This window comes from Fonticula alba (genome assembly GCF_000388065.1).
Source record: "Fonticula alba strain ATCC 38817 unplaced genomic scaffold supercont2.3, whole genome shotgun sequence".
In the NCBI taxonomy this organism is placed as follows: Eukaryota; order Rotosphaerida; family Fonticulaceae; genus Fonticula; species Fonticula alba.
The window spans coordinates 71,442-94,681 of record NW_009242973.1 but is presented as its reverse complement, the minus strand read 5'-3'; the positions used below and the strand labels follow the sequence as shown (position 1 = coordinate 94,681).

At 72.0% G+C, this 23,240-nt stretch overlaps 6 protein-coding genes across 6 annotated transcripts; 4 read left to right on the top strand and 2 right to left on the bottom strand.

Moving 5' to 3' along the window:
• Window positions 1-835: 835 nt before the first annotated feature.
• Window positions 836-8,636, top strand: H696_01838 (hypothetical protein; the record flags this gene model as incomplete). Its single annotated transcript, XM_009495739.1, has 6 exons — window positions 836-2,871; window positions 3,270-4,675; window positions 4,812-6,364; window positions 6,589-7,339; window positions 7,564-7,871; window positions 8,120-8,636. 6 exons carry the CDS (start codon window positions 836-838, stop codon window positions 8,372-8,374), a joined length of 6,309 nt encoding a protein of 2,102 aa, XP_009494014.1. The 3' UTR covers window positions 8,375-8,636.
• A 464-nt stretch (window positions 8,637-9,100) lies between these two features.
• On the top strand, window positions 9,101-12,316 carry H696_01837 (hypothetical protein; the record flags this gene model as incomplete). Its single annotated transcript, XM_009495738.1, has 4 exons — window positions 9,101-10,540; window positions 10,669-10,790; window positions 11,144-11,219; window positions 11,595-12,316. 4 exons carry the CDS (start codon window positions 9,101-9,103, stop codon window positions 12,294-12,296), a joined length of 2,340 nt encoding a protein of 779 aa, XP_009494013.1. The 3' UTR covers window positions 12,297-12,316.
• Window positions 12,317-12,786: 470 nt separating this feature from the next.
• Window positions 12,787-14,577, top strand: H696_01836 (hypothetical protein; the record flags this gene model as incomplete). The annotated part of the gene is made up of 2 exons (XM_009495737.1): window positions 12,787-12,935; window positions 13,068-14,577. Exons 1-2 carry the CDS (start codon window positions 12,805-12,807, stop codon window positions 14,575-14,577), a joined length of 1,641 nt encoding a protein of 546 aa, XP_009494012.1. The 5' UTR covers window positions 12,787-12,804.
• Window positions 14,578-14,660: 83 nt separating this feature from the next.
• Window positions 14,661-16,096, bottom strand: H696_01835 (hypothetical protein). Its single transcript, XM_009495736.1, has 5 exons — window positions 16,056-16,096; window positions 15,679-15,862; window positions 15,359-15,552; window positions 15,169-15,262; window positions 14,661-14,923 (listed from the first exon to the last, which is right to left on the bottom strand). Exons 1-5 carry the CDS (start codon window positions 16,074-16,076, stop codon window positions 14,763-14,765), a joined length of 654 nt encoding a protein of 217 aa, XP_009494011.1. The 5' UTR covers window positions 16,077-16,096; the 3' UTR covers window positions 14,661-14,762.
• Window positions 16,097-16,575: 479 nt separating this feature from the next.
• H696_01834 (hypothetical protein) lies at window positions 16,576-18,834 on the top strand. Its single transcript, XM_009495735.1, has 2 exons — window positions 16,576-16,702; window positions 16,866-18,834. Exons 1-2 carry the CDS (start codon window positions 16,661-16,663, stop codon window positions 18,480-18,482), a joined length of 1,659 nt encoding a protein of 552 aa, XP_009494010.1. The 5' UTR covers window positions 16,576-16,660; the 3' UTR covers window positions 18,483-18,834.
• Window positions 18,819-23,136, bottom strand: H696_01833 (hypothetical protein; the record flags this gene model as incomplete). The annotated part of the gene is made up of 5 exons (XM_009495734.1): window positions 18,819-19,459; window positions 19,606-19,856; window positions 19,976-20,064; window positions 20,194-20,342; window positions 20,480-23,136. 5 exons carry the CDS (start codon window positions 23,134-23,136, stop codon window positions 18,973-18,975), a joined length of 3,633 nt encoding a protein of 1,210 aa, XP_009494009.1. The 3' UTR covers window positions 18,819-18,972.
• Between the last annotated feature and the right edge of the window lie 104 nt (window positions 23,137-23,240).

Below are 23,240 nucleotides of genomic sequence, written 5' to 3'. Positions count from 1 at the left end.
ACTTCCCGAAGGCCGGGGGGGGGGGGGTACATCGGGCTGGCTGACGAACGATGGCCGGGGGGCGGGCCCCGCGCTTGGGCGGCCCTCGCTCGAGGCAGGCCGTGTGCGCGCATGCGCCAGCACGGTAAACAACGGCCCTGGCGCGGGGGCGCATGCAGCCGGGCGCGGGCCTGCGCGCGTTGGCACACCCCCTCCCCGGGGCTGCGTCCCTGGGCGGGGGGCCGCGGGAGGGGGCACGGGCGGTGGTCCCGGCGGGGGCGCGCGGCTGGCGGCAAAAGCCGGGCGAGCCTTGCCGGTGTGGACTCGCGCCGGCCCGGGCCGCCGGCACCGCCCCAGGCAGACCGGCGAGATCCATCGATGGCCGGGGCGCCGGGGGCACGCACGGGATAGAAGTGCGCCGAGGCTCCGGTCGCGGTCGCGCGCCGCAGGGGGCCAGCAGCCCCCCTCCTCCTCCCCCCTCCCTCCCTCCCTTCCTTTGTCTCCGCCTTTCCCTCCCTCACTCTCGGTCGTGTCACCCCCTCGGCCAGCCGGCTCCCTGTCTTGTGCCCCGTCGGCCGTGCGCGATCTGCCCTCCGCGCATCTGGCTGCCGCGCTCGGTCATACGCACCGCGTGCCGGCGGCCTGCCCGTTCCCCCTCTCCCTGCCCGGGCATCGCTCTCCGGGGTTGCCTCTGGTGGCCGTCGCCGGCTGACGCAAACTGCGCCGGGACCCCGCGCGCGCGCGCGCCCGTGTGTGTGTGTGTGTCCCCCCCCTCCCCCCTCCCTTTTTCCAGTGTCCCTTGTCTCGGCTTCTGCCGTGACACGAAGAAGAGGCCCCGCGGCCGTCGTCCCACCCAATGGCCTATCCCAACTCCTTCGAGCCTGAGCACTTTTTCCCCCCGGCAGCCGGCAATGACAATGCCTACTTGACGCTGGCGTATGCCACCGGTGCGGCCCCGCCGCCCGGGAGTTCGGTCAGCCACAGCATCGGCGACTTTGACCCGGTGTTCTTGGGGGATTCGAACTTCTTCAACGAGTCGCCGGATCACCACCTCCACCACCCGACGGGGCATGGGCCCGGGCCCATGCCTCCGCACCCTCCCTCCAGTCACTCCTACTCTCACCCGCCGGGGTCGAGCTCGGCCACGCACCATCCGTACCAGCCCCAGCGGGGGGAATACCGCGTGGCGGCGCTGGGCCCGGCGCACTTCCTGCCGCCGACCGGCGGGCACATGGCCCCGCCGGCGCACCACCACCCGCGCCACCCCGGCTTCCCGGCCGAGCCGTCCTCGCAGTCGCAACAGCTCCAGGCGCCGGGACAGGCGCAGCCCCACCCGGGTCGTGGCACTTTCGACCCGCAGCCGATCGCCAGCTCCGGCAGCGGCTTGCTGACGGACCAGGCACATGCCGACACGGTCAGCTCCGGGCTGGCCTCCTCTTCCTCTTGCTCGTCATCGTCATCGTCGCCCTCGGGTCCGGCTGTCGGTGGCGGCGGCCCCGGTCCTGGGGCCGGGCCCATGCGCGATGGGTACAGCATTTCGACCGAGGGGCACCCGCCGCATGCGGGCTTCCACAATGCCGCGGCTTCCGGCGGGCCGGGCTCCGCCGATGCATACTATGGCCCTGTGCCGGGTCATCTGGCTGGCCGGCCGGGAGTCGGGGGCCCTGGGCCGGATCCCTCGGCACACCCCGGCACGTATGGCCACTCGGCCGAGGGCCGCCACTATTCCTATGGTGCGCGTGGCCCGGTGTATGATGGTGGGCCACGCCATCCGGGCGATGGGGGCGGTGCTCCGGGCCCGGGCAGTGGCCCCGGGGACTTCCACCCCGGTGGCCCCGGGCCAGGGGCCTCGGCAAGTGTCGGCCATTCGCACGGCCATTCGCACGGCCATGGGCCGGTCGGGGCCCCGGGGCAGGGCCCGGCCGGGCCGCCGCCCCCCGGGGCCTGGAGTTCCCCGCCCACGTACCACTCATCTCCCGGGGGCCATGCCGAGCAGCCGCCCGCCGGGCAGCGGTACTTCCCGCCGGGTGGCCGGCCGCTGGGCCCGCCTCCTGGACAGGGTGGCCCAGGCCAGCAGCATCAGCAGTATCAGCAGCAGCATCAGCAGCATCAGCAGCATCAGCAGCAATACCAGCAGCAGCAGCAGCAGCACCAGCCTCCCCCCCACCACCAGCAGCAGCAGCAGCACCAGCATCAGCATCAGCAGCCGCACTACCACCACCCTCACCACCACCCTCACCTGGCGGCCACCTCGTCGTCGTCGTCGTCGTCTAGCTCGTCGTCGGCCTCCTCGCCGGACTTTGACCCGGCGGCGGTGGCGGCCACGGCGACCGGGGTGGCCGGCGGCTTCCCCGCCACCTACTCCGATTCCGGGGCCTTCCTTGCCAAGCATGGGGCGGCGGCCATGCCGGCGGTGGCCGTCAAGCCGGACCCGGCGGTGGCCGGGGACGAGAGCTCCATCCAGGCCCTGTCCAGGCGACTGGACCAGTCGTGCGTGTCGCACGCGGCCCCGGCGGTGCCTGACAGTGGCAAGCCCGTGGCCGCGGCCACAGAGCCGACCTTGCCGCCGCGCAAGCGCCACGCCGCGGCCGGGGGCGATCCATCAGAAGTGACGGCGGTGCCGGTGACGGCGGCGTCGGCGTCGGCGGCGGCGGCGGGCCCAGTGCGTGCGCGTGCGGCGGCCGCCGCGGCCGAGGAGCCGGACCAGCCGCCCGAGGCCGAGTCCCAGTCCTCGGACGACAGCTCCAGCGACGAGGGCGAGGATGACCCCGCGTCGGGGCTTCGGGCCGTGTCCCGGCACAAGCGGCATTCTTCGCGCAACAGTGGCGGGTCCCCCTCGCCGGACCTGGACGACCTGGCCGGCGGCGCGTCCATCGGGTCGCGTAAGCTGGCGTGCGTGCCCTGTATCCTGACTTCCCCCCCCCTGCCCCCTCTCCTCTTTGGCCCCCTTCCTGCGCCTTGCATGTCCTAACTCCATGGCATCCGGTTGCTGTGTGTCTGTGTGTCTGTGTGTCCGGCTCCGGCTTCCGGCCCCCCCCCCCCCCCCCCCCCCCCCCCCCCCCCCCCCCCCCCCCCCCCCCCCCCCCCCCCCCCCCCCCCCCTCCCCCCCCCCCCCCCCCTCCCTTTTCTCACCCCCCTGGCGTCCGTTGTTGTTGTTTCTTTGTTTCTGTTTTTCCCCGCTCATCGCCGCGCCCCCGCCCCCCCCCCTGCCCCCCTGCCCCAATGCCTCTCCCCGTGCTTGCCCTCTCCATGCCTCCCTCCTCCTGCGTCCTCTTCCTGCTCGTGTGTAGGTCGATTCGGCGCGAGGCCGCGGCAGCCGAGGCCGCGGCAGCCCTGTCGGCCGGCCAGGCCCTGGATGCCGATGCGATTGAGCTTCTGAAGCAGCACAACCACAATGTGTCGGAGCGGCGCCGGCAGCAAAGCATCAACTCGGCCATCAACCAGCTGTACGGGCTGCTTCCGGATGCACAGAGCGATCTGCTCGAAATCACCGGGCTGGAGGCCGGCCTGCGGGGGGATCGCAAGCCCTCCAAGGCGGCCATCCTCTCGCGCAGTGTCACCTTTGTCGACACCCTGACCAGCTCGTGCCGGTCGTTGCACCGGTCGAATCTGGAGCTCCGGCTGAAGGTCCGCCAGTTGCAGGATCGCATTGCGCAGCTGGAGCGGGCGGCCGCCTCCGGGCCCGGCGCGTCGGACGGTGGCCCGGCCTCGGAGGGCGGCCCCGGGCCTGCTGATGGGCCATCCCCCTCGCCCGGGGCGGGCGGGTCTTCCGGGCACACGACCCCCGGCTCGTCGGGGGGCTCCTCGGCCAGGGGGCCCACCCCGTCCGGGGGCCAGCCCCTGCCTCCGCCGGGGCATGCCTACTCGCAGCCGGGCCACAGCGGGGCCTATTCGCAAATGTCGCGCTCGGTGCCGCCGGCCGGGGCCCCTGGCTCGGGGTCCCTCGGCGGGGGCGGCCATGCGCATGGGATGCATGGGCCGGCCGGGGGGTTACCGGGGCCGGTACCAGCGCCCGACCTCGGTGGCTCGGTGATGGTCAACTCGCCGCCGGATGGCTCGGCCGGGCCCTTTTCCTCGCCCGGCGATGAGGCTCCCCCTGCGAGTGCGGGGTCCTTCTCCTCGGCCCCGGGGGCCGCTTCTTCGTCGGCTTCCTTCGGGTCGGGTGGGGTGCCGAGCGCGCCGCCATCCGGTTCGTCCAATGGGCTGAACACGCCGTTGAGTGAGGCCGATCAAGCGGCGGCGGCGGCGGCGGCCGGCGCCGGGGGCAATCCCCCCGGAGCCGCGAGCGCCGCGGCCGCGGCCGCCGCCCACCCGTACCACCATCATCACCACCATTCGTCTCATGCTCCGGTTGGCCGGCAGCAGCAGCAGCAGCAGGCGTATCCATCCCGGCACCCGGCCGGTGGCCTCTCCGGGCCATTCGCTGGACACTATCCGGGCGGGCCACCGGCAGGTGGATTCGCTGGTGACGCCCCCGGGCCCGGGGCCAGCCCGGTCCGGTCCGACCCGTCAGGACCCCCGCCTTCTGGGCTGTCGCCTCAGGACCGGCATTTTTTTCGCCATGAGCCCCCCTCCCAGCAGCCTCCCCCACACTGGCAGCAGCAGCAGCAGCAGCAGCAGCAGTTCATGCGTCGGGGGCCGCCGGGGGGCGCCTCCTCTTCCTTTGTGACACCGGCCGGTCTGGCCGGTGATGATGGTACGACGGAGGCCGCCGCATGGGTCGGGTTCTGTCCCTTTCGCCGGCCTTCCCCCTGCCACACAGTGGTGCTGACCTTTTGTCGCGGCTTCTGGCTCGCGGGCTCCGTCTTTCCCCCTGCCCGCTGCCACCATAGAGGCGTCTCGGAGGTACGCACACCGACCGGACGGTGCGCCACTGCCGCCACACTTGATCGCCCCCCCGGCGACCAGTGGTGGCTATCTCCCGGGGGGCGGTCCGCTCGCTCCATTCCCTTCCGATTATCACCAGCCCGGCTACCAGCAGCAGCAGCAGCAGCAGCAGCAGCAGACGCCCTATTATGATTACCACCGTCACCATCAGTACCCACTGGCGGGTGGCGATGGGTATGGTGTCGACTCGCTGGCCGACGGCCGGTACTATGGACCACCAAGCCATGGGTACCGGATGTCGGTGCCGGATGGCATGTCGCCGGGTCCTCCTGGCGGCCCGCCTCCTCGGGGGTGGTATCTGCCAGCGGCGCCGGCCAGCGACGATGGTCTGTCCACCTCGGGCGGGGGCTACCCCCGGGGCGAGGGGGCTCGACTGCCGCCTGCCGGCCTGGCGGCCGGAGGCCCATACTATCCCGGGGTGGGAGGCGGCGAGTCTCCTCGGCGACAGGCGCCTCCGGCATATCATTCACGGGGCTCGGCACCGGGGCCCCTCCCACCCCATGGCAGCCTCTACCACAGCGGGGGCCAGTATGGTGGCTCCCCGGCGGCGGCGGCGCACCAGGCGCCCTTTGCCCCCGGTCCCGGGGGGGAGTTTTACTACCCAGCGGGGCCGGGGCAGGACGGCCCGGTGGATGGGTTCTACCCGTCGCACTATTCCCCCTCGTACCGGGAGGGCGGCAGGGCCGCCACGCAGCCGAAGCCATGGGGGCCAGCTCCTCCTCCGGGGGCGCCTCGGCACTTCCTCCAGCCGCAGCCGCATCATTTGCGGTCGGGTGCCGGTGGCTCGGCCCCCCGGCCGGGGCAGGGCACCATGCCCGGCGACCGGGCCCCGGCCGTGGCCGAAGCAGCCCCGGTGCTGGCGCTCCCGGCACCGGCGCAGGCCCCGGCCACGGCCGACCTGGCCGGCGCCCCCGGTGTCCTCGCCGGCGATGGGCCCCTGGCCGATGGGCCGGTGGCCGGTGGCGAGGGGGCTGCGCCGGATGCCGGCGGCCCGGTCCCGGCCGTGGCGGGGGAGCATCTCCCGGACGGCGGGGCCGGCCTGCCGTTGGCCGAGATCAACCCGCGGAAGCGCCGGTCTCCGTCCTTCTTCGCCATCGACGGGGCGCTGAGTGTCTGTGTCTTGGTGTCGGTGGTGTTGCTGCTGATGCCGCTTCCGAACTACACCCCGCCCGAGGCGGGGGACATGGCATCGGCCATGGCGGCCGCCACGCTGGAGGGGTCCCTGCCATCGATCATTTCCACCGAGGTCTTTGCGTCCACCCGGGCGAAGATCCTGTCGGCGTTTGTCTCCTTCGCCTATGGGCCATTGTGTTCCGTCCTCTATGTGACCTTGGGCTTCTTCCGGTGGTTTGGCCTGATGACCCTGGTGAAGGTCCTGGTGCTGGTGAAGACCCTGTCCCTGTCGCCGCAGATGGCCAGCAATACGCGGAAGGCGCGGCTGATCCGCGAGCACGCCGACCGGCTGGCCTTTGCCGGGCACATTGCCGAGGCGCGAAAGGTGCGCCTGTTGCTGTGGTTCCTTCGTTGTCCCTGGCTTCGCCTTCCTTTGCCCTTGGCTCCTCTCCTGGGCCCACCCGGCGCTGGGATCTGCCTGTATTGACTCTTTCCTCATGCTCTCTCTCTCTCTCTCTCTCTCTCTCTCTTTCTCCCTCCCCTCTCTCCCTCTCTCTATTGCCGCTGGCTGGCGGGCTCCCCTTTTTTGTCTGTCCGCCCGGTTCGCAGCTCTACCTGCAAGCAGGGCGCTTGATCTGGGGTCGGTCCTTGGAGTTGGCGGCCGCCACGGAGGACTCCTCGCTGGAGGATATGTCGACCGAGCGCCAGGATGCCTCGCAAGGGCGGTCCTTTGCGGGCCACTTTGAGTTGGGCCTCATGCGGCCCTTCAACGTGCGTCGGACATGCTTGCTCCGGTGTCGCCTGCCCGGGACCCGGGCCGAGGATGATCCCCAGCCTCCTGTGGCCGAGGCTGGCACCGAGGCCCAAGCCCTCATGCAGGGGCCGGCGGCCGGGGCCGAGATCGAGCCCGACACCGGCACCGGCGCCGAGGATGGTGAGGTCCCGGACGTGGCGCCGGCGACGACCACCGCGGTCCGCCCGGCGGCCGAGGGCATGGCCAGCCAGGCGGCCCTGTCGAGCGCCGTGGCGGCTCCCGACCATGGGGGCGTGGTCAGTCGGCGCGGGCGCGGCCGTCGGGACCTGTCCATCATGAATGCCTCGTACCTGACGAAGTTCGCCATGTCCAGCGCCCTGGAGCATGGGGGCCCGACGCTGGCGATGGAGCGGTCGATGTCGGCCTCGTCATCGACCTCGTCATTGGGGTCCTCCGCCTCCTCTCCGATGACGGCGTCGCCGACGCCTGCGCCGGTGTCGTCGGAGCCGCTGGCCGGGCCCAGTTCGGACCTGCTGCAGCTGCTGAAGGATGCCGAGGTGGACATGGACCAGGCTTTGCCGAAGCCGGCGCCCCTGCCCATGTGGTGTGCGTTCTTCCCGTCCCTTTTCCCGGCTCGCGTCGTCTCGCCCTGAGCGCCGCATCTCGCCAAGGACCGGATTGTCTTTTGGCGCGCGCACGCACACACCTGTCAACTCACCGACGCACGCCCCCCCCCCCCCCCCTTCCTCCCTCCGCACTCTCTGTCTCCCTTTCCCACCTCGCGCGCGCGCGCGCTCTCCCCCCCCCTCCCCCGTACGACGCATGCACAGACATCCAATTCTACACGACCCTCTATTGCTCGTACTTGATGATCGCCATGGTGCTGGACCGGATCACCGGGTCCATGTTCAGCGTCATCGATCGACGTGTCCTGAGCATGCCGGGGCTGGATGAGAGCAGCGACGAGCTGATCAACATCCTGTTTAGACTCTACCAGTCCCAGCATTGCCACACGTGGACCTCCTGCATGAAGCACTCCATCTTCGGCATCATCGTCATCCAGCTGGAGGAGACCAAGCATCCGAACAGCCCGCTCGTGTCCGAGCTGATGGCCTACCAGTCGGTGGGTTTCCGCCGGGTGCGTGTCTTGCTCGGTGGCTCGCTCTCCTGAAGGGCATGCCTGGCGGCCGGTATCCAAGGGGGCGGGGTGGGGCGGGGGATCTTGCTGCGGTGGGTTTTTTTCCTCCCCAAATGCCCGCGCACGCGCATGGGCGCGCAGTTTGCCGGTCCTTTGCACGCGCACTTCTGTCTGTTTCTCCCTTTCTCTCTCTCTCTCTCTCTCTCTCTCACACACACACACACACCCGCCCGGACGCATGCGCACAGTCTCCCTACACCCGCCTGGAAACCATGTACGAAGCTCGCGCCCGGTCACTGGCTGCGCGGTACGGCATCGAGCAGATGCGCCGGGTGGACGCCATCCTCCGCCTGCAGCCCCCCTTCCCGCCGGCGGTGCCCTTCTTTGTGCCGCTCCTGCTGGGCCTGCCGGTGATGATTGGCTATGTGTCGAACTTTGTTTTCCGGTTCATGGACACCCGTACCCCTCGGTCGTCCTCCCTCTCGCTGTCGATGGAGTCCTAGAAGGGGGGGGGCCCGCGAGGAGATGCGCTACCGGGCGCGTACGCGCGCACATCCCTCCCCCCCCTGCATGGAGACACATATTCACACGCGTGGGCTTGCATTTGCGCCGGTGGCCCATGCGGCATGCCTCGTCTTCTCCTGCCGGGGACGGCCCGGGGGGGGCCTGTGCCTGCCCGCGCCGGCCATCTCGCCGGGACTCCGCTTCATCCTCCCCCCTCTGACCGCCGCGCGTTCACGCCCGAAAATACATTCACACCCTCGATTCTCCTCGCGCGTCATCCCGTGCCGTGCACCCCTGGGTCCCATTTTTTCTTTTCCATCCCAGCGAGGGGCACCGGGGCCGGGGGCCGGGGGGGGGGGGGGGGACGAGGCCGGACAGTCGCCCGGCGCGCGCCGGGCGTCCGGGACCGCCCGCTTGTTCGTTGGCATGTGTGAGCGTGACGCCGGGAACACGTGCGCCACCTTGCGCCGCCATGAGGCGGTCCCCTTTCTGATACCAGGGCGGCGGGCCGTGTTCCCCAGGCCATCGAGAAGGCCGAAACAATCCCCCTCTCTCCCTCTCTCTCTCTCCCTCTCTCTCTCTCTCTCTCCCTCTTTCTCCCTCTCCCCCCCTCTTGCTTTCCCCCCCCTCTGCCGTTGCACCTGGAAGTCTCCTCGCGCCGCCTTTTTGCCGTTTCTCCCCCCGCCCCCCTGCCCAGCTACCTCGTCTCCCCCTCCCCAACCCACATGCTCTCCTCGCTTTCGGCCACGGTCCTCCGGCGAGCGGGCCCCATGGTGGCGGCCCGTCCGGCGGGTGCCCCGATGCGGCACGGCGCCGATGCCTGTCGGTCTATGGCGGCAGCGGCCCGCGATGACGGCGGCGGCGGCGGCGGCGGCGGCGGCGGCGCAAGCAACGCGGCCGATGACGACGAGCACATCGGGTCTCCCGAGTGGCTGGCCGATCTGGAGCGCAAGCTGGTGGAGGATGCCAACAACACGCTGAGGCATGTGCGCCAGGTGTCCCAGAGCGTGGGCGACAGCAATTTCCCCTCGCGCCCGGTGGCCGACTCGGTGGAGCCGACTCCCCGGCGGCGGAAGACTCGCCGCGAGGAGGCCGGCCGGCCGGCCGAGGAAGCCTCCCCGGCGGCCGGCCCTCCCCCCCGGAAGCGGGATCTCCCCACGAAGATGGCCGACAAGCAGCGCCGGCGCCGGGAGCGGGAGCTGGCGGCGGCCGAGGCCCGGCGCCGGGATCCGCTTTACCACCCGTCGGCGGCCGAGGGGTCGACCCCGCGGCGGCGGGCCTCCTTCCTGGACAGCAGCAGCGCCAGTTTGCTCGGATCGTCGGCCCTGTCGGCCGTCCGGCCGGAGGGCTGGCTGCCGAAGCGCGGTGGGGATCCGCCGCCGCGTCGGGATGCGGCCCCGGGCTCCCGGTCGGAGGCTGGTGGCAGGCGTGCTGGCGGGGCTGGCACCGGCAGGGCTGCGACTGGCGCCGCCACTGCTGCTGGCGCGGTTGCCGGCGTGGCCGGGGCGGTGGCCGCGGCCCCGGGGGCGGCCTCGGCCCCGGTGCTGACCCAGGTGTCCCTGCCTCCGGGCTTCCCGCCGGCCGATAGCCTGCCCCCGCTGCCGGTGTTGGAGGACCTGTCGGATGCGGGGGCCGTGGCGCGGGAGCTGCGCGGCTTCTTCGAGCGCGTGACATCGGTGTCGCCGAATTTGCCGCTGCTGCTCCGGCAGCAGGCCGCGGCGCTGGCCGACCCGGTGGACTACTATCGGTTTTTGGCCCACGCGCTGACCGGGCGGCGGCCGGATGTCCCGGCGCCGGTGGCCTCGACCTTTGCCTCGTCGATCATCTCCATCGCCGAGGCCCGCTCGCAGCTGGACGAGCAGCGCCAGTACTCGCGGCATCTGAAGGATGAGGATGGCATCTTCGGGCTGGGGCCGGGTGGGCAGGCGCCCGAGCCGGCCGCCCGGTCCAAGGCCGCCGCGCCGGGGGCCGCCACGGCGGCCGGGCCCTCGACCGGCCCCTTCCAGGCGCCGCTCCTGTCCGACAGCACGCTCAAGACCCGCGACGTGAGCCTCCTCCGGCCACGGGTGCCGGTGCACTGGCGCCTGACCGACCAGACCTTTGCCTTCCTGAACCTCCCGCCGCACTTCGATCGGAATGTCCGTCGGGTGGCCGAGGAGCTTGAGGTGCGTGCCGTCGCCGCGGCGAGCCGGCCGAGGCGGCATCTGGGCGTGGGCTGACTCGCGTGGGCGTCCCCTTTTTGGGCCCTTTCTCCCGGTGCTTCTTTCCTTTTCTTACTTTCCCCCCCCTGCAGCTTTCCTTCAAGGAGCCGAATCTCCTGCGGCAGGTGTTCATCCCGCATGACCGGGTTGCGCATTTGACCAGCACCGAGGCCGGCACGGCTGCCCTCACCCAGTCGAGCATCTCCAACCTCCGGTGCGCATGAACCCCCGAGTCGCGGTCATTCCGGTCCCCCCCCCCCCCCCCCCCCCCCCCCCCCCCCCCCCCCCCCCCCCCCCCCCCCCCCCCCCCCCCCCCCCCCCCCCCCCCCCCCCCCCCCACACAGCAGCGAGGCGCGGCCCCCGGGCCCCGACCAGCCCCTGCCACACACCCCGCCTGGCCGCGGCTTTCCATCGGGCACTCACCTCTGTCGACTGTCGCCGGGCCCTGGTGGACGCCGGTTCGCTTGTGCACCCGTCTGTGGTCTTACTCGGCTTTCCTCCCTCGGGCGGTGGTGGCCTTTGTCTGGTCCCTCCTTCCTTGGCGCCTTCCCCGCTCGCCCGCGGCAGACACGTGGAGATGGGCCAGACCATCCTCAGCTCGGCGCTTCTCTATGCTGTGATGTCTCACAACCCTACCATCCCGGTGCGCATGTGTGCTGGCGCGTCGTGGCTGCCTGCCGCCGCCGCCCCCCCCTATTCTGCGCGTGTTCTGGGGACAGCTTTGTCCTCCGGGCCGCCGGTCGCCAGCCAGCCGTAAGGACCGGGCAATACTGACACACGCACCACATGCACTCGCACGCACACACACACGCACACACGCACCACATGCACTCGCGTGCCCACTCGCACGCACACACACACACACACACACACACACACACACACACACACACACACACACACACACACACACACACACACGCACACACATGTGAATTTTTACATTTGCGCACACGCGCACATTCACATGGGCACCATGCGCCTCGCTCCTTCCATGTCGGGGCCCACCTCCGCCTAGCTGGAGGACCTGCGGCAGCAGCTGACCGCGCTGGAATCGAGCCGGATCCCGACGCGGGTCGGGCGCCTCCTGCGCCTGGACCGGGCCCTGGTCTTCAAGCATGATGCCTTCCTCTTCGACATGCCGGCGGCCGTGCTGCAGGAGGGGATCCAGGCGCAGCGCGCCGAGGCCGGGCCCTGGTCCGCCGACCGGACCATCATCTCGGACGCGGTGAAGGCCCTGATTGGGGCGGTTTTCTTTGACCAGGGCCTGCCGACTGCCATGGCCTTTGCCGAGCGGTCGATCGTGCCGCAGATGCTGCGCATCTTCGAGGCCCGGCGCCAGGACTACCTGGACATGGAGGCCCAGCTGGATCGCCAGCGGTCGGACATCATCCAGATGCACAATCGCGCGGGCGTGCTCTTCCAGCTGTCGGCCAAGGTGGGGGCCCTGCCGGCCGGGCGGCCGGCCGCCGAGCAGGCGGCCACCCCGGCGGCCCATGTGGCAGCCGAGCCGGAGGCCGCAGCGGCCTCCGCGGGGGCGACGGCCTCGCCGGAGCCGGCCGATGCGGCCCCGGCCACGGGCATGTCCTCGGCCATGGCCGCCCGGCTGTTGGCTCGTCACCGCCGTGCCCTTTCCCGGTCGTATGCCGCCGGTGGGCCGGCGGCCACTCCGGCGGCCACTCCGGCGGCCGCCGCGCCGGCCCCCGAGCGGCAGGAATAGACTTGGGTCCCTGGGAGCGCCAGGCGGGGGGGGGGGGGGCCGGATCCCGCGGTGTGTCAATTGCCAACGCATGTGGTCATGCCCTAGACGACGCAGCCGCCACCGGGGGCCGCCCGTGCCTGGGGGGGGGGGCCGCCTCGGCGCCGGTGACGCCGGCGTCCCCTGTGCGCGGCCTGTCCGCCGATCTTCGATGCCCCCCGCCCCGGCCCGCTCCTCAACCCGATCTCCGCTGCCTCGGAGAACGAGCGCGCCGCGCGACATGGCCCCCCCCCCCCCTTCCCCATCCACACATGTACACGACATAAATGCGGGTTACCATTCTTTCACCTAGACCCCGCGGAATATACACCTGCACGCAGCCAATCGCAACTACACACACACACACACACGCACACGCGCACTCGCCTCATACGCCCCGTCCCATTGCGGCCTCCTCCTCTTTTGCACAAACCCACCGTCCCCCCTCGCCCGTCTTTTTTTTCTTTTTTCGCCCCTCCCCGCGCCTCGAATGTTCGTCGCCAGTCGGCTCTCTGTCCGGGCCCAGCATGCTGCTTCCCGGCCGGCCTCCATCGTCACCCGGTCCGTGGCCTCGGCCGCACTGGCCTTCGCCCGGCACGGTCAGCCGACCGAGGTGCTCAAGTGCGTCCCCTGCCCATGCGGGTGCCACCGATGGGTCGCATGCTGTCGTCCTCCCTCGCGCCCGCTCTGCCGCTGACAATCACCCCCCCCCCCCACACACACACGCACACGCACACACATTGGGACACGCAGGTTTCACAACTTCCACGTCAACTGGGAGGACCAGCCGGTAGGCCCGCGCGGGGCCCGGCTGCGCCTGGTCGGGGCTCCCATCCACCCGGCCGACATCAACACCATCGAAGGGGTGTATCCCATCCGGCCGGGCGCCCTGCCGGCCATCGGCGGCAATGAGGGCGTCTTCGAGGTGGTGGAGCTTGGGGCCGAAGTCCAAGCCGGGGAGCTGCTGTATGACGCGCCGCGGCCGCGGCTGGGATCGCGCGTGGACCCGGGGGCCGATGTGCGCGGGGCCGAGCTCCACCGGGCCCTGCTGCAGGCGGATGACGGGGCCGTGGGCGGCGGCGGCCCGGGCGGCCTGGACGCGGTGATGGCCGCGGCCGCGGCCGCCAGCGACCGACTCCTCCTGCCGGACCAGGGCGCCGATGCCGAGGCCGGCGGCCCGGGGGGCGCGGCGGCTCCCCGGTCACCGGTCGGCCTGGCGGTCGGCGACTGGGTGGTCCTCCCGCAGGCCGGGGCCGGGACCTGGCGGTCGGTCCTGGCGGTGGATGACTGCCGGGACTTGCTGCTGGTCCAGCGCACCGGGTGCTACCTGAATGGCGAAAGCAACTTGACCCCGGCCGAGGCGGCCACCATGTCCATCAACCCGCTGACGGCGTATCGGCTGTTGGCGGACTTCCTGCCCGGGGGCGGGGTCCAGCCGGGCATGGTCATCTTGCAGAATGCCGCCAACAGTGCCGTCGGCCTGGCGGTCATCCAGCTGGCCCAGGCGCTGGGGCATCACACGGTGAATGTGATCCGCGCCCGGGGCACGGCCGATGAGACGGAGGCGCTGCGCCGGCGGCTCCTGCGCTTCGGAGCCACGGTGGTCTTGACGGAGGAGGAGCTGAAGGCGCGCGGGCGTGGGGCCCGGGGCTCGGGCGGAGCCGGTGGCGCTGGTGCTGGCCCGGCCGCCGACCCGGAGGCGGCACTGGCCGCCGCGCTGAATGACCGGCCGGTGGTCACGCACCCGTCCAGTGGCCGCCTCCTGCGCGGGGTGGCCGAGACCCTGGGCCGTCCGGCGTCGGCCGAGCAGGTGGAGGCCCTCCGAGCCGGCGAGGGTGCCATCGAAGCGCATGTGGCCTTCAATGCCGTGTGCGGGGTCCATGGGTCGGAGCTTTCGCGGCACCTGCGCCCCGGCGCGTCGGTGGTCACGTACGGGGGCTTGGCCCGAGCGCCGCTGTCGGTCGGGGCCGGCCCCTTCATCTTCAATGACATCGCGGCGCGGGGCTTCTGGCTGACGCGCTGGGCCGCCAATGCCGACTTGGCCACCCGGCAGCGGGCCCTCGACTCGATTGCGCTGGCCGTGCGCCGGCGCATTGTCGTCCTCCCGACGCAGGCTTTCCCCTTCGACGAGGAGGGCACTGGCCGGGCGCTGCGTGCGGCCACCGGGGCCATTGGCGCCGGCCCGGCTGACGGCCAGCAGCCGGCCTTCGGCGATGGCCGCAAGCCGGTCATGGTCCGGCCGGATCTGCTTCGGATGTGCTGAGCCGTGTCCCGGGCCCCGGTGTGTCTGTGCGTGTCCCGTTGGGAGAGGTGGCCCTTGGTGCCGGTGGGCCCAGGCAAATGGAGAAAAAAGAAAGCACGTCTGACCCAGAGGGGAGTTGTATTTCGGTGCCGGGCCAGCCCGAGGCATTCTTGTGGTGGGAGAGGAGGGTACATGTGTGTTTTGCGCTACCGGGCCCGCTCGGCCTCCATCTCGGCCACCTCGCGGTTGAGGACCAGCAGTCCCTGGTCCAGCTGGGCGAGCTTTTGCTGGGCGGCTTCGATTTGCTTGCACACGGCGGCCTCAGCCTCGGCGATCTGCCGGAGCTCGATGGTTTCGACTTCGCTAACTGTGTTCGGAGCCGGGGCCGGCGGGGTCAGTCTACGTGCGCGTGCGTGCGCGTGCGTGCGCGTATGTGTGCGTGTGTGTATGTGTGCGTGTGTGTATGTGTGCGTGTGTGTATGTGTGTGTGTATATGTGTGTGTATATGTGTGTGTATATGTGTGTGTTTATGTGTGTGTTTATGTGTGTGCGCGCGTGTGCGCGTGTGTGTGTGTGTGGAGGGGGGATGCTCAGGACCGGGGGTGCACGCACTGTACTTGGAGGAGTCGGTCGGGGTGGCGTCGTAGCCGGCCGGCGGGCCGAGCTCCAGCTGGTTGGCCATCACATGGGTGGGCTCGTTGAAGATCTTGGGCATGGGGCGAGGGGGAGGACAAGTCAGGCCAGGCATCGGGAGGGGGAGGACCGGGACCGGGAGCCAAGACGGGCATGGGAGGAGGCGCACCACTTCGTCGTAGCGCTCGGCAACGACCAGCTTGCCGGCATCACGCTCTGTGGTTATCCCCTCCACCGGGTACAGGCGAAGGGGATGGAGCAGAACCACGGGCTTCTCGTGCGGATCGTGGAAGAAGAGTCGGATTTGGATTTCGAACTCGCCCCACCCGGTCTCGGTCAGCTCGAAGGGGTGTGTGTCGACGACTGGCGGGTGGGCAGGCATGCCGGGCGCCAGGGAGGGGGGGGGGGGGGGGGGGGGGGCATGAGTTCGGTTGGGCTCGGGCAGGAGGCAGCCAAAGGGCATCGGGCATGGGGCTCGGCCGGTCGCACCACGCGTCTGGGGGGAGAAACTCTCGTGGAGCTTGAAGCTGATCTTGCGGACGAAGTAGGAAATGTCTTCGCCATAGAGGCCGCGCACGTAAACCGTCCACTTGTGTGTGTGGCCGTTGTCGGTGGGTCGGGCCAGGAGGGTGGCCGAATTGCCGTACACGATTCCGCGTTCGAGGATGACCCCCTGGGATGGAGAGAGAGAGCGCGACGGAGAGAGGGGGTGTCAGATGGGGGACCGGCCGAAGGAGGGGGACACAGGAACACCGGGGGACAGGAATAGAGCCCGCTGACGGGAGGGGGGGAGGAACAGGAAGGGACAGCAGGAAGGAAGGGGAGGCCCCGAGCTGGGGAGGGGGCGGGGCATGCAGGAGCCATACCTTCTGGCGGCGATTGGACATCGTAACAGGGGGGGGCGGGGGGGGGGGAGAGGGCGCGAGCGGAGGGAAAGGGGAAGGGGAACAGCGCAGGAGGACAATGGCCCGGTGTGCCGGCGCCGGTGACTGGGATCGCGAGGGGAGATCGACAAAAGTGGACGATCGTTGGTACTCCCGGGGGAGATCAACCGGCGGCTGACTTTGTGGCGTGACTTGCCGGAGGGCGACTCACGGGGCTGAGGGCGAGTTGGGGATGGTGTTGGCGCGCTAGCATTGTGTTCTGCGGGTGTACGTGTGTATGTGTGTATGTGTGTGTGTGCGTTTCTGCGTGTGTGTGCGTGTGTCTTATGCATGTCAGAGCCCCGGCCATCCACGCTCCCGGGCGCACGCCCCCGGGCGCCCGGGCGTCCCTGTACCCCTGGCGCCAGGGTGAAAAGTGCGGCCCATTCCTGGGGAATGCTACCGAGGCGGTTGCCAACAACCCCACCGTGCGCGAAGGCATCCTTCGGCCCTCCCCCCCCCCCCCCCCCCCGAGCACATTCTCGCCATCCCTCTTGCCCTTTCCCCCCTTCGCCCGCCCCGCCTCTTCGCCCGTCTCTCCCAGCGCCATGGAGGAACTCGGGGAAATCCTCTTCGCGGACTTCAACCAGGTATGTGGCCCAAGGGTGTTCCTCCTGGTGCCTGTTCCCCCGGCGCCCCCCCCCCTCCCCTCCCCTCGCTCCGCCCCACGCAGCATGCCGGGCTTGCCTCTGACATCTCGGCCCCCCTGCCGCGTGCCGGCCCCGGGGTTCGGGTCTCGCGCGGATGCCGTAGGACGCCTCCGGCTTCGCGATCGGCTACCAAAATGGCCTGTCCCTGTTCAACACGCGGCCGCTTCGGCAGCGGGTGGAGTGCCTCATCCCCGGGGCCAATGTCTCGCTGATCGGGCAAATCTACCGGCACAGCCTGCTGGCCTTCGTGGGCGACTCGGCCACCTTCCCCTCGACACGCGTGAATCTCTATGACCAGGCGGCCGACCAGGGCCATGGGGCCCTGGTGTCGAGCGTGGACCTGCCCGAGCCGGTGGCCTCGCTGCATCTGTCGCGGTACCACCTGGTGTGCTCGACGGAGACCGACGTGCGCATCCACTCGCTGACCGCCTCGCTGGAGAAGCTGGCCTCCTTCCCGACGGCGCGGCACTCGCGCAACGGCGTGGCCTTGACCTCCGACATGTCGAGCATCACGCTGCTGGCCTTCCCCCCGGCCGGTACCGGCGACTGGCCGGCCCCCGGGGCCATCACGCTCTTCCACCTGCCCGGGACCCTGCCCGGGGAGACGGTCACATACCCCGTGCCGCAGGAGATTCTCAGCTTCCGGGCGCACGATTCGCCCATCCGCGCCATGGCCTTCAGCCAGGATGGCTCGCTGCTGGCCACCTGCTCCGAGCGGGGCACCCTCATCCGGATTTGGGATCTCTCGGCCATTCACCGGGAGATCATCGGCCTGCGGCGGCCGGCGGAGCTGGCTGGCGACCAGGCGGCCAGCTCGGCGACGGTTGCGATGGCGGCCGCGGCGGCGGCCGTCGCCGCCACCGCCACCCCCGGCGCCCCGGACCCGGTGGGTGCCGCGTCGTTGTCGTCGGATGGGGCCCCGTCGACCGTCGCGACGCTCGGTGCATCGAGCTTGCACTTGCGGCCGAAGAAGCTGCTGGAATTCCGCCGTGGCTCCGAGGGGGCGGTCATCCAGTGCCTGCGCTTCAGCCCGGGCGGTGATCAGCTCCTGGTGTCCAGCGACCGGGGCACGGTGCACATTTACAATGTGTGGTCGGTGCTGGTCCAGGCGCCGGGGTCGGCCGAGGCACCGGGGTCGGCCGGGGCCGCGGGCGCGTCGTCCAGTGCGGCTGCCGGGGCGCCGGGCGCCGGGGCGGCCGCGCCGGGCGCCGGCGGGTCGGCGGGCTCCTCATCGGCCTCCGGCTTGGAGGGGCTGACCCAGGACTTTGCCTTCCGGCTGTCCAACCGCACCAGCGGCCTGTCCTGGATCGGGGCCAGTTACTTCCGGTCGAGCTGGTCCTTTTCCTGGTTCAAGGCGCCGGTGCTGGCGGACTTGCCGGCCAGCTTCCAGTCGGTCCGCCAGCGGCTGGCGGCGGCGGGGATCGGCACGGACTCCCGGCCGCGCAACCGCGGGGCGGTCATCTGCACGTGCGCCTTCGCCGGGGATCTGCGCGGGCAGATGTCGTTGTTGAAGCCGACCGATGGTGATGCAGGCATGGCCATCGGCGCCGCCGGGGGTGGCCTCATGGCGGACTTGCACTCGAGCAAGGTGGCCGTCGGCACGCACTCGGACTCGGTGATTGTCCTCACCGGCGAGGGGATCTGGGCCCAGTACACGTGGAATTTGGAGAAAGGTGGCGAGGCCAAGCTGGAGGCGGTTCTTCCGCTGACCGGGCCGTAGGCGTTCGTCCGGGCCGGGGGCGGGAGCCGGACCGGCCGCGCGAGCGACAGCCGCCTCGTGTCTCGCGGCCGGGGGACGTCCCTCGCGTGGGTCTACGTGTGGCCTTGGCCGTGCGCGGCCGTGCGCCATGTGCCAGCACATAGTGTGCATGCTTTTGGCATGTGCCGCGCGCGCGTGTACGGCCTGTGCCTCTCCCACTATTCCCTCTCTCTCTCTCTTTCTCCCTGCCTCCTTCTCTCTCTCTCTCCCTCCCTCGGCCTCTCCCTCTTTTGGTTTGCCTCCCCCCTCGCCCCTCCCTGCTTCGCGGCCTCGGCCACGTTAGAACGAAATATACCCTCCTTAGACTCCGTCCTTTTATCTCCGTGTTTGGACAGGTGCGTGCGCCGGGGAGCCCGGCTCCCTCTATAAAGGGGCTTTGGAGACGGGCCCCCGGGGCACAGGGGAAGATGGAAGTGGCGGCGGCGGCGCCGACGGCGGGAGGCGCGCGGCCTTAGGGGTCTCCGGAGAAGGCCGGCCCCGAGGGGCAGTGGATCAGGTCCGGGGTGAACCAGCCGGTGGGCTCGGCCGGCAGCGGGGCCCCGGTTGACCCGATGCGGGCCAGCGTCTGGTCGACGGCCGATGCCGGCCAGCTGCCCGGTGTCAGGACCACCTGCTGGTCCAGGGGAGTGGCCTCGAAGGTGGCATGAGTGTGGAGGAGCTCCAGCCACCGGGCCAGCGGGGTGCGCAGCAGGGGTGCCGGGCTCCGGGGGAGGGCCTCCACCCGGTGGACCACGGTCGGAGGCGGTGGCGGGCCCCGGGGCCGGGGGGGGTCGGGCGTGCCGGTGGCGCGTCGGCGCTTGGACGCCCGGGCCGCCCCAGCCTCCGGGGCCGGCTCCGTGTCCAAATGCCGCTTGACGCCCGGGACGTCGAGCTCGAGCGCGCGGATGTGCAGAACCCGGAGATTGGGCAGGCCACGGAGGAAGCCGAATTGCGCGCCTCTATTGCGCGGCAAGGGCGCACCAGAGGGGGGGGGGGGGGGGGGGGCGCGCGTGGAACGGTCAGCCGCAATGAGGGGGGCCTTATGGGGAGGGGAGAATGGCCGGGAGGATGGCGGAGAGGGCAGGGGGAACGAGGGGCGCCGCACCGGGCTGGCATCTCGCCGAAGAAGAGGCGCAGGACCTCCAGCGAGGTGGCCGAGGCGGGGACCGTGGCCACCTGGGCCCCGGTCGGGATGTGCCGCATGTGGGGCTTCTGCTCGCGGCGGAAGTCCGCCGACAGGAAGTGCATCAGCGTGTCGCGCAGGCCGGCCACGCTGCGGCTGGCATTCAAGCCGTACGGCCGGTCGAGGCAGAGCTCCTGCAGGGGGACCCCCTGCGCCCGGCGGAGGAGGGTGCCCTGCCGAGCCCATTGGACAGGGGGGGGGGGGGGGGAAGGCGGTGCGTGTAAGAGCCACGTGCAAAGGTGTGTGCGAAGGGGGGCATCGGCATGTGCGAGCCAGGGGCGCGGGGGCGCACCACGAAGCCCGTGCCATTGGAGGCACCGGTCAGCCGGTTGAGACGCAGGCAGGAGAGGCGCTCAAAGCGCCCCAGCAGGGCCAGGGTGTCTGTCCGGGCAGGGCAGGGCAGGGCAGGGCAGGGCAGGGGACAGCAGGGGGAGCCCGGGACCGAGGCAGGGTGTCAATAGCACATTCATGGCCGGGGGCGGGGACAAGCGGGAAGAGCTGATGGCGGACCCTCGGTGGCGTCGTTGTCCAGAGACCCGAGGATGCTCAGGCGCTCGAGGGCCGGGGGGGCCGGCGCCGGCGCGTCGGGCTGGCCGGGCGCCAGTGGCCGGCGCAGGAAGCACCCCAGGAGCGAGCGCAAGTCGCCATCAGTGATGGAGCTGGCGTGTCCGGGGCGGCGGGAGGGGCGAGGAGGAAGGGGCGACATTCGGGTTAGCCGGCAGATGGCAGGCAGCCCCCGGGGCGGCGAGGCCAAGCCGCCAGGCCACCGCCCGGGGCAATGGCCGGTTGGACGCACCGGTCGACAAGGATGCTGAGGCGGCGCAGGCGCTGGCGCGTGGCCAGCCAGCCGGCCTGGACCGCCGGGCAAAGGGGCACCTTCAGGAGATCCCCCCGGGTGGAGGCCGGGGTGCATGCGGCGCAGCCGGGGCCGGCTTGGCACCGGGGGAAGAGGAGCTCGGTCACCTGGTCCAGGCTGTCGGCCGTCAGGTGGAGGGCGTCGACGGCCGGCAGCATGGGGGCCCCGGGGGGGGATGCCAGGGCGCGTAGGTCGCGCACCCCGGCCCCGGACACCGGCGGCTCGTCGCCGGCCGTGCCGAGGGCCGGCACAAGGCAGAGGGAATTCAGCTGGCGGGCCAGGCAGCAGGCCTGGCCGGGTGCCAGGGCGTCGAGCCACCGGCAGTGGCCGCGGAAGGCCCGCAGATGGGGCATGGGCCGGGCCGCGCGGGTCCGAGCCCCGGCGCCGGGCACGCACACGGGGCACCCGGCGCCGGCCCGGGCAAGGGCCGACCCGGGCGCCGGCGGGGGGAGATTCAGATCCAGGCTACGCAGGTGCACCAGCGGCCGGAGGAGGGCCTCCAGGCTGGGACTGGGGCCCGGGCGCCGGCTGCCCGCCGCGGGAAGCCAATCCTGAAGCTGGCTCGTGAGGGAGGCCAGGCCGCCGGCCGGGCCGAGGACGTCCTCCATGGCGCACCGAAGGCCCAGCCCGTGGACGGGGGACTCGGTGTCCGGGTCCAGGAGGTGGAAGCGGGCGGCCGACCGCCCGGGCGCCGGGACCGGCTGGACCAAGTCCACCGGGCCCCAGGACAGGTGGACGTCGGTGGCCGCGGCGGCCGGGAGGATGACCGCCAGGGGGGGCCGCCAGCAGGAGACATCCGGCGCCGTGGCCGGCGGGCAGCCGGCAGCCGGCGGCGGGGGGCCATCCCCGGGCGGGCGGGCCCCGGCGTCGGGCCACTGTCCCGGCGGCCAGGGCGGCTGCGCCGAGAGGGGCAGCCCGGCAGATCGCCGGGTTTGCAGGAGATCCGCCCGGAGGCAGGGGCATTGGGCCACGGCCAGCGGGGAGTCCAGGAAGTGCATGGCCCGGGCCGGGTGGTCCGGGGCCGGGAGGTACGGCGTGCGAGAGACGGGGCTCCGGGCGACCGGGGGGCCGGCAGGCAGCATGGGCGCCGGGTCGTCCCGGGGGGCCGCCGGGCCGGGCGGACCCTCCAACAAGTCGGACGGGCTGGAGGCCGAGTCGGCCAAGGGCACGGGCTGCTCGATCGGCAGGCGGCCAAGGGCCCGGCGGTGGAGGATCCCACGAGCCCAGAGAAGGCGCTCGGCGAAGTGCTGGCGCGTGGCACGCGACTGGGCCCGGCACATGTCGGCCAGGGCCCCATCCGCCGGGGGGGGGAGCGTCGGCCAGTCGAGGCGAAGGTGGGTGAGGGCCGGCCAGCGGGCGGCGGCCGCCGCCGCGGCCAGGTCCTCCCCCGGCCCGGGGAGGTGGGCGAACCCCAGCAGCGTGAGGGCGGTGAGGGCGCGCCCATCGAAGCCGAAGACCCCCTGCCGGGGCCGGGGAACGGGCAGGAAGCGCACGTCCATTCGCGAGAGCAGAGGCCGGAGCCCGGGGGGGGGGCCGGTGTGCCGCGAGTCGGAAATGGCCTCCAGATTGACGACGCACGCGATCACGGTCAGGCACCGGAGGCTCGGGGCAACGCACCAGGCCCCGCGGTAGTCGGGCCCCGGGCGGCCGGCCCCGGCCGGGGCCTGCGGCGTGCACAGCCGCACCAATGCCCGGAGCTCGGTGAAGTTGATGCAGTCCAGGTGCAGGTGGACCAGGGTGCACCCGGGTGCCGGGGGAAAGGCCCCGGGCCAGGCGGCCGTCCGCCGGGAGAGGCTGCACACGCTCGGCAGGGCCAGGGGACCTGGGCGGGCCACCGACCGGAGGAGCCCCACCAGGGCGGCAGCCGGCCACGGGGACCCGACCTGCCGGGCCTGGGCATCCTGCAGGGACCGCGGCGCCCCGGGGGCCCGCGCGCCGGGGTACCGAATGAAGCCCGGGTGGAAGTCCACCTGCAGCGCCTCGATGTGCAGCCAGCCGGAGCCGGCCGGGGGGCCGGGCTCGCCCGGGCGGCCGGCTGCCCAGTCCAGGTCGCCCTGCCCGGAGAGCGATGCCAGCAGAGCGGCGCCGGGGCCGCCGGGGCCGCCAGGGCCGCCGGGCGACGGGACCGGCCGGCCGGCCGGCACCAGGCGGCCATACACCCCCGGGCCGGTGAGGTGCAGGGTGTCGATGCGCCGGCGCCCGGCGAAGGCCTCCCCGGCGCCGGTCAGGAAGTCCACATCCGGCCCCGGGGCCGCCACGGTCACCGCCACGGCCGGCCAGCTCACCGGCCGGGGGTCCTCGGTGCGGGGGCTGGTGGCCAGGGCGGCCCAGCGCCGGGAGGCTCGCGCGCAGGCGGCCACGTCGCCGAGGCCGCCGGCGGTGAAGGGCGGCCCTTCGCGCGAGCGCGGGACGTGCGCCGATCGCCGGGCCTCGGCCAGCCGGGCCAGCACCATGAGCATCAGCTCCGGCGGCAGGTCATGGACCCCGAGCCCGGGGCTGGCGCCGGCCGCGGGCCCCGGGCCGGGGTGGCCCTGCGGCCCTGGCGATGGAGACGGCGACTCGCCGGCCGGCGGGGAGGACCCTCCCGGCGAGGGCATGGGCTTCGCGCCGCCGGTGCACAGGCAGAAGCCAAAGGAGGGGGGAGGATGGCAAGTGGGGAGGGCAGGGCAAGGGGGGGTCCCCAATCGGGGGGTGGGGGGGG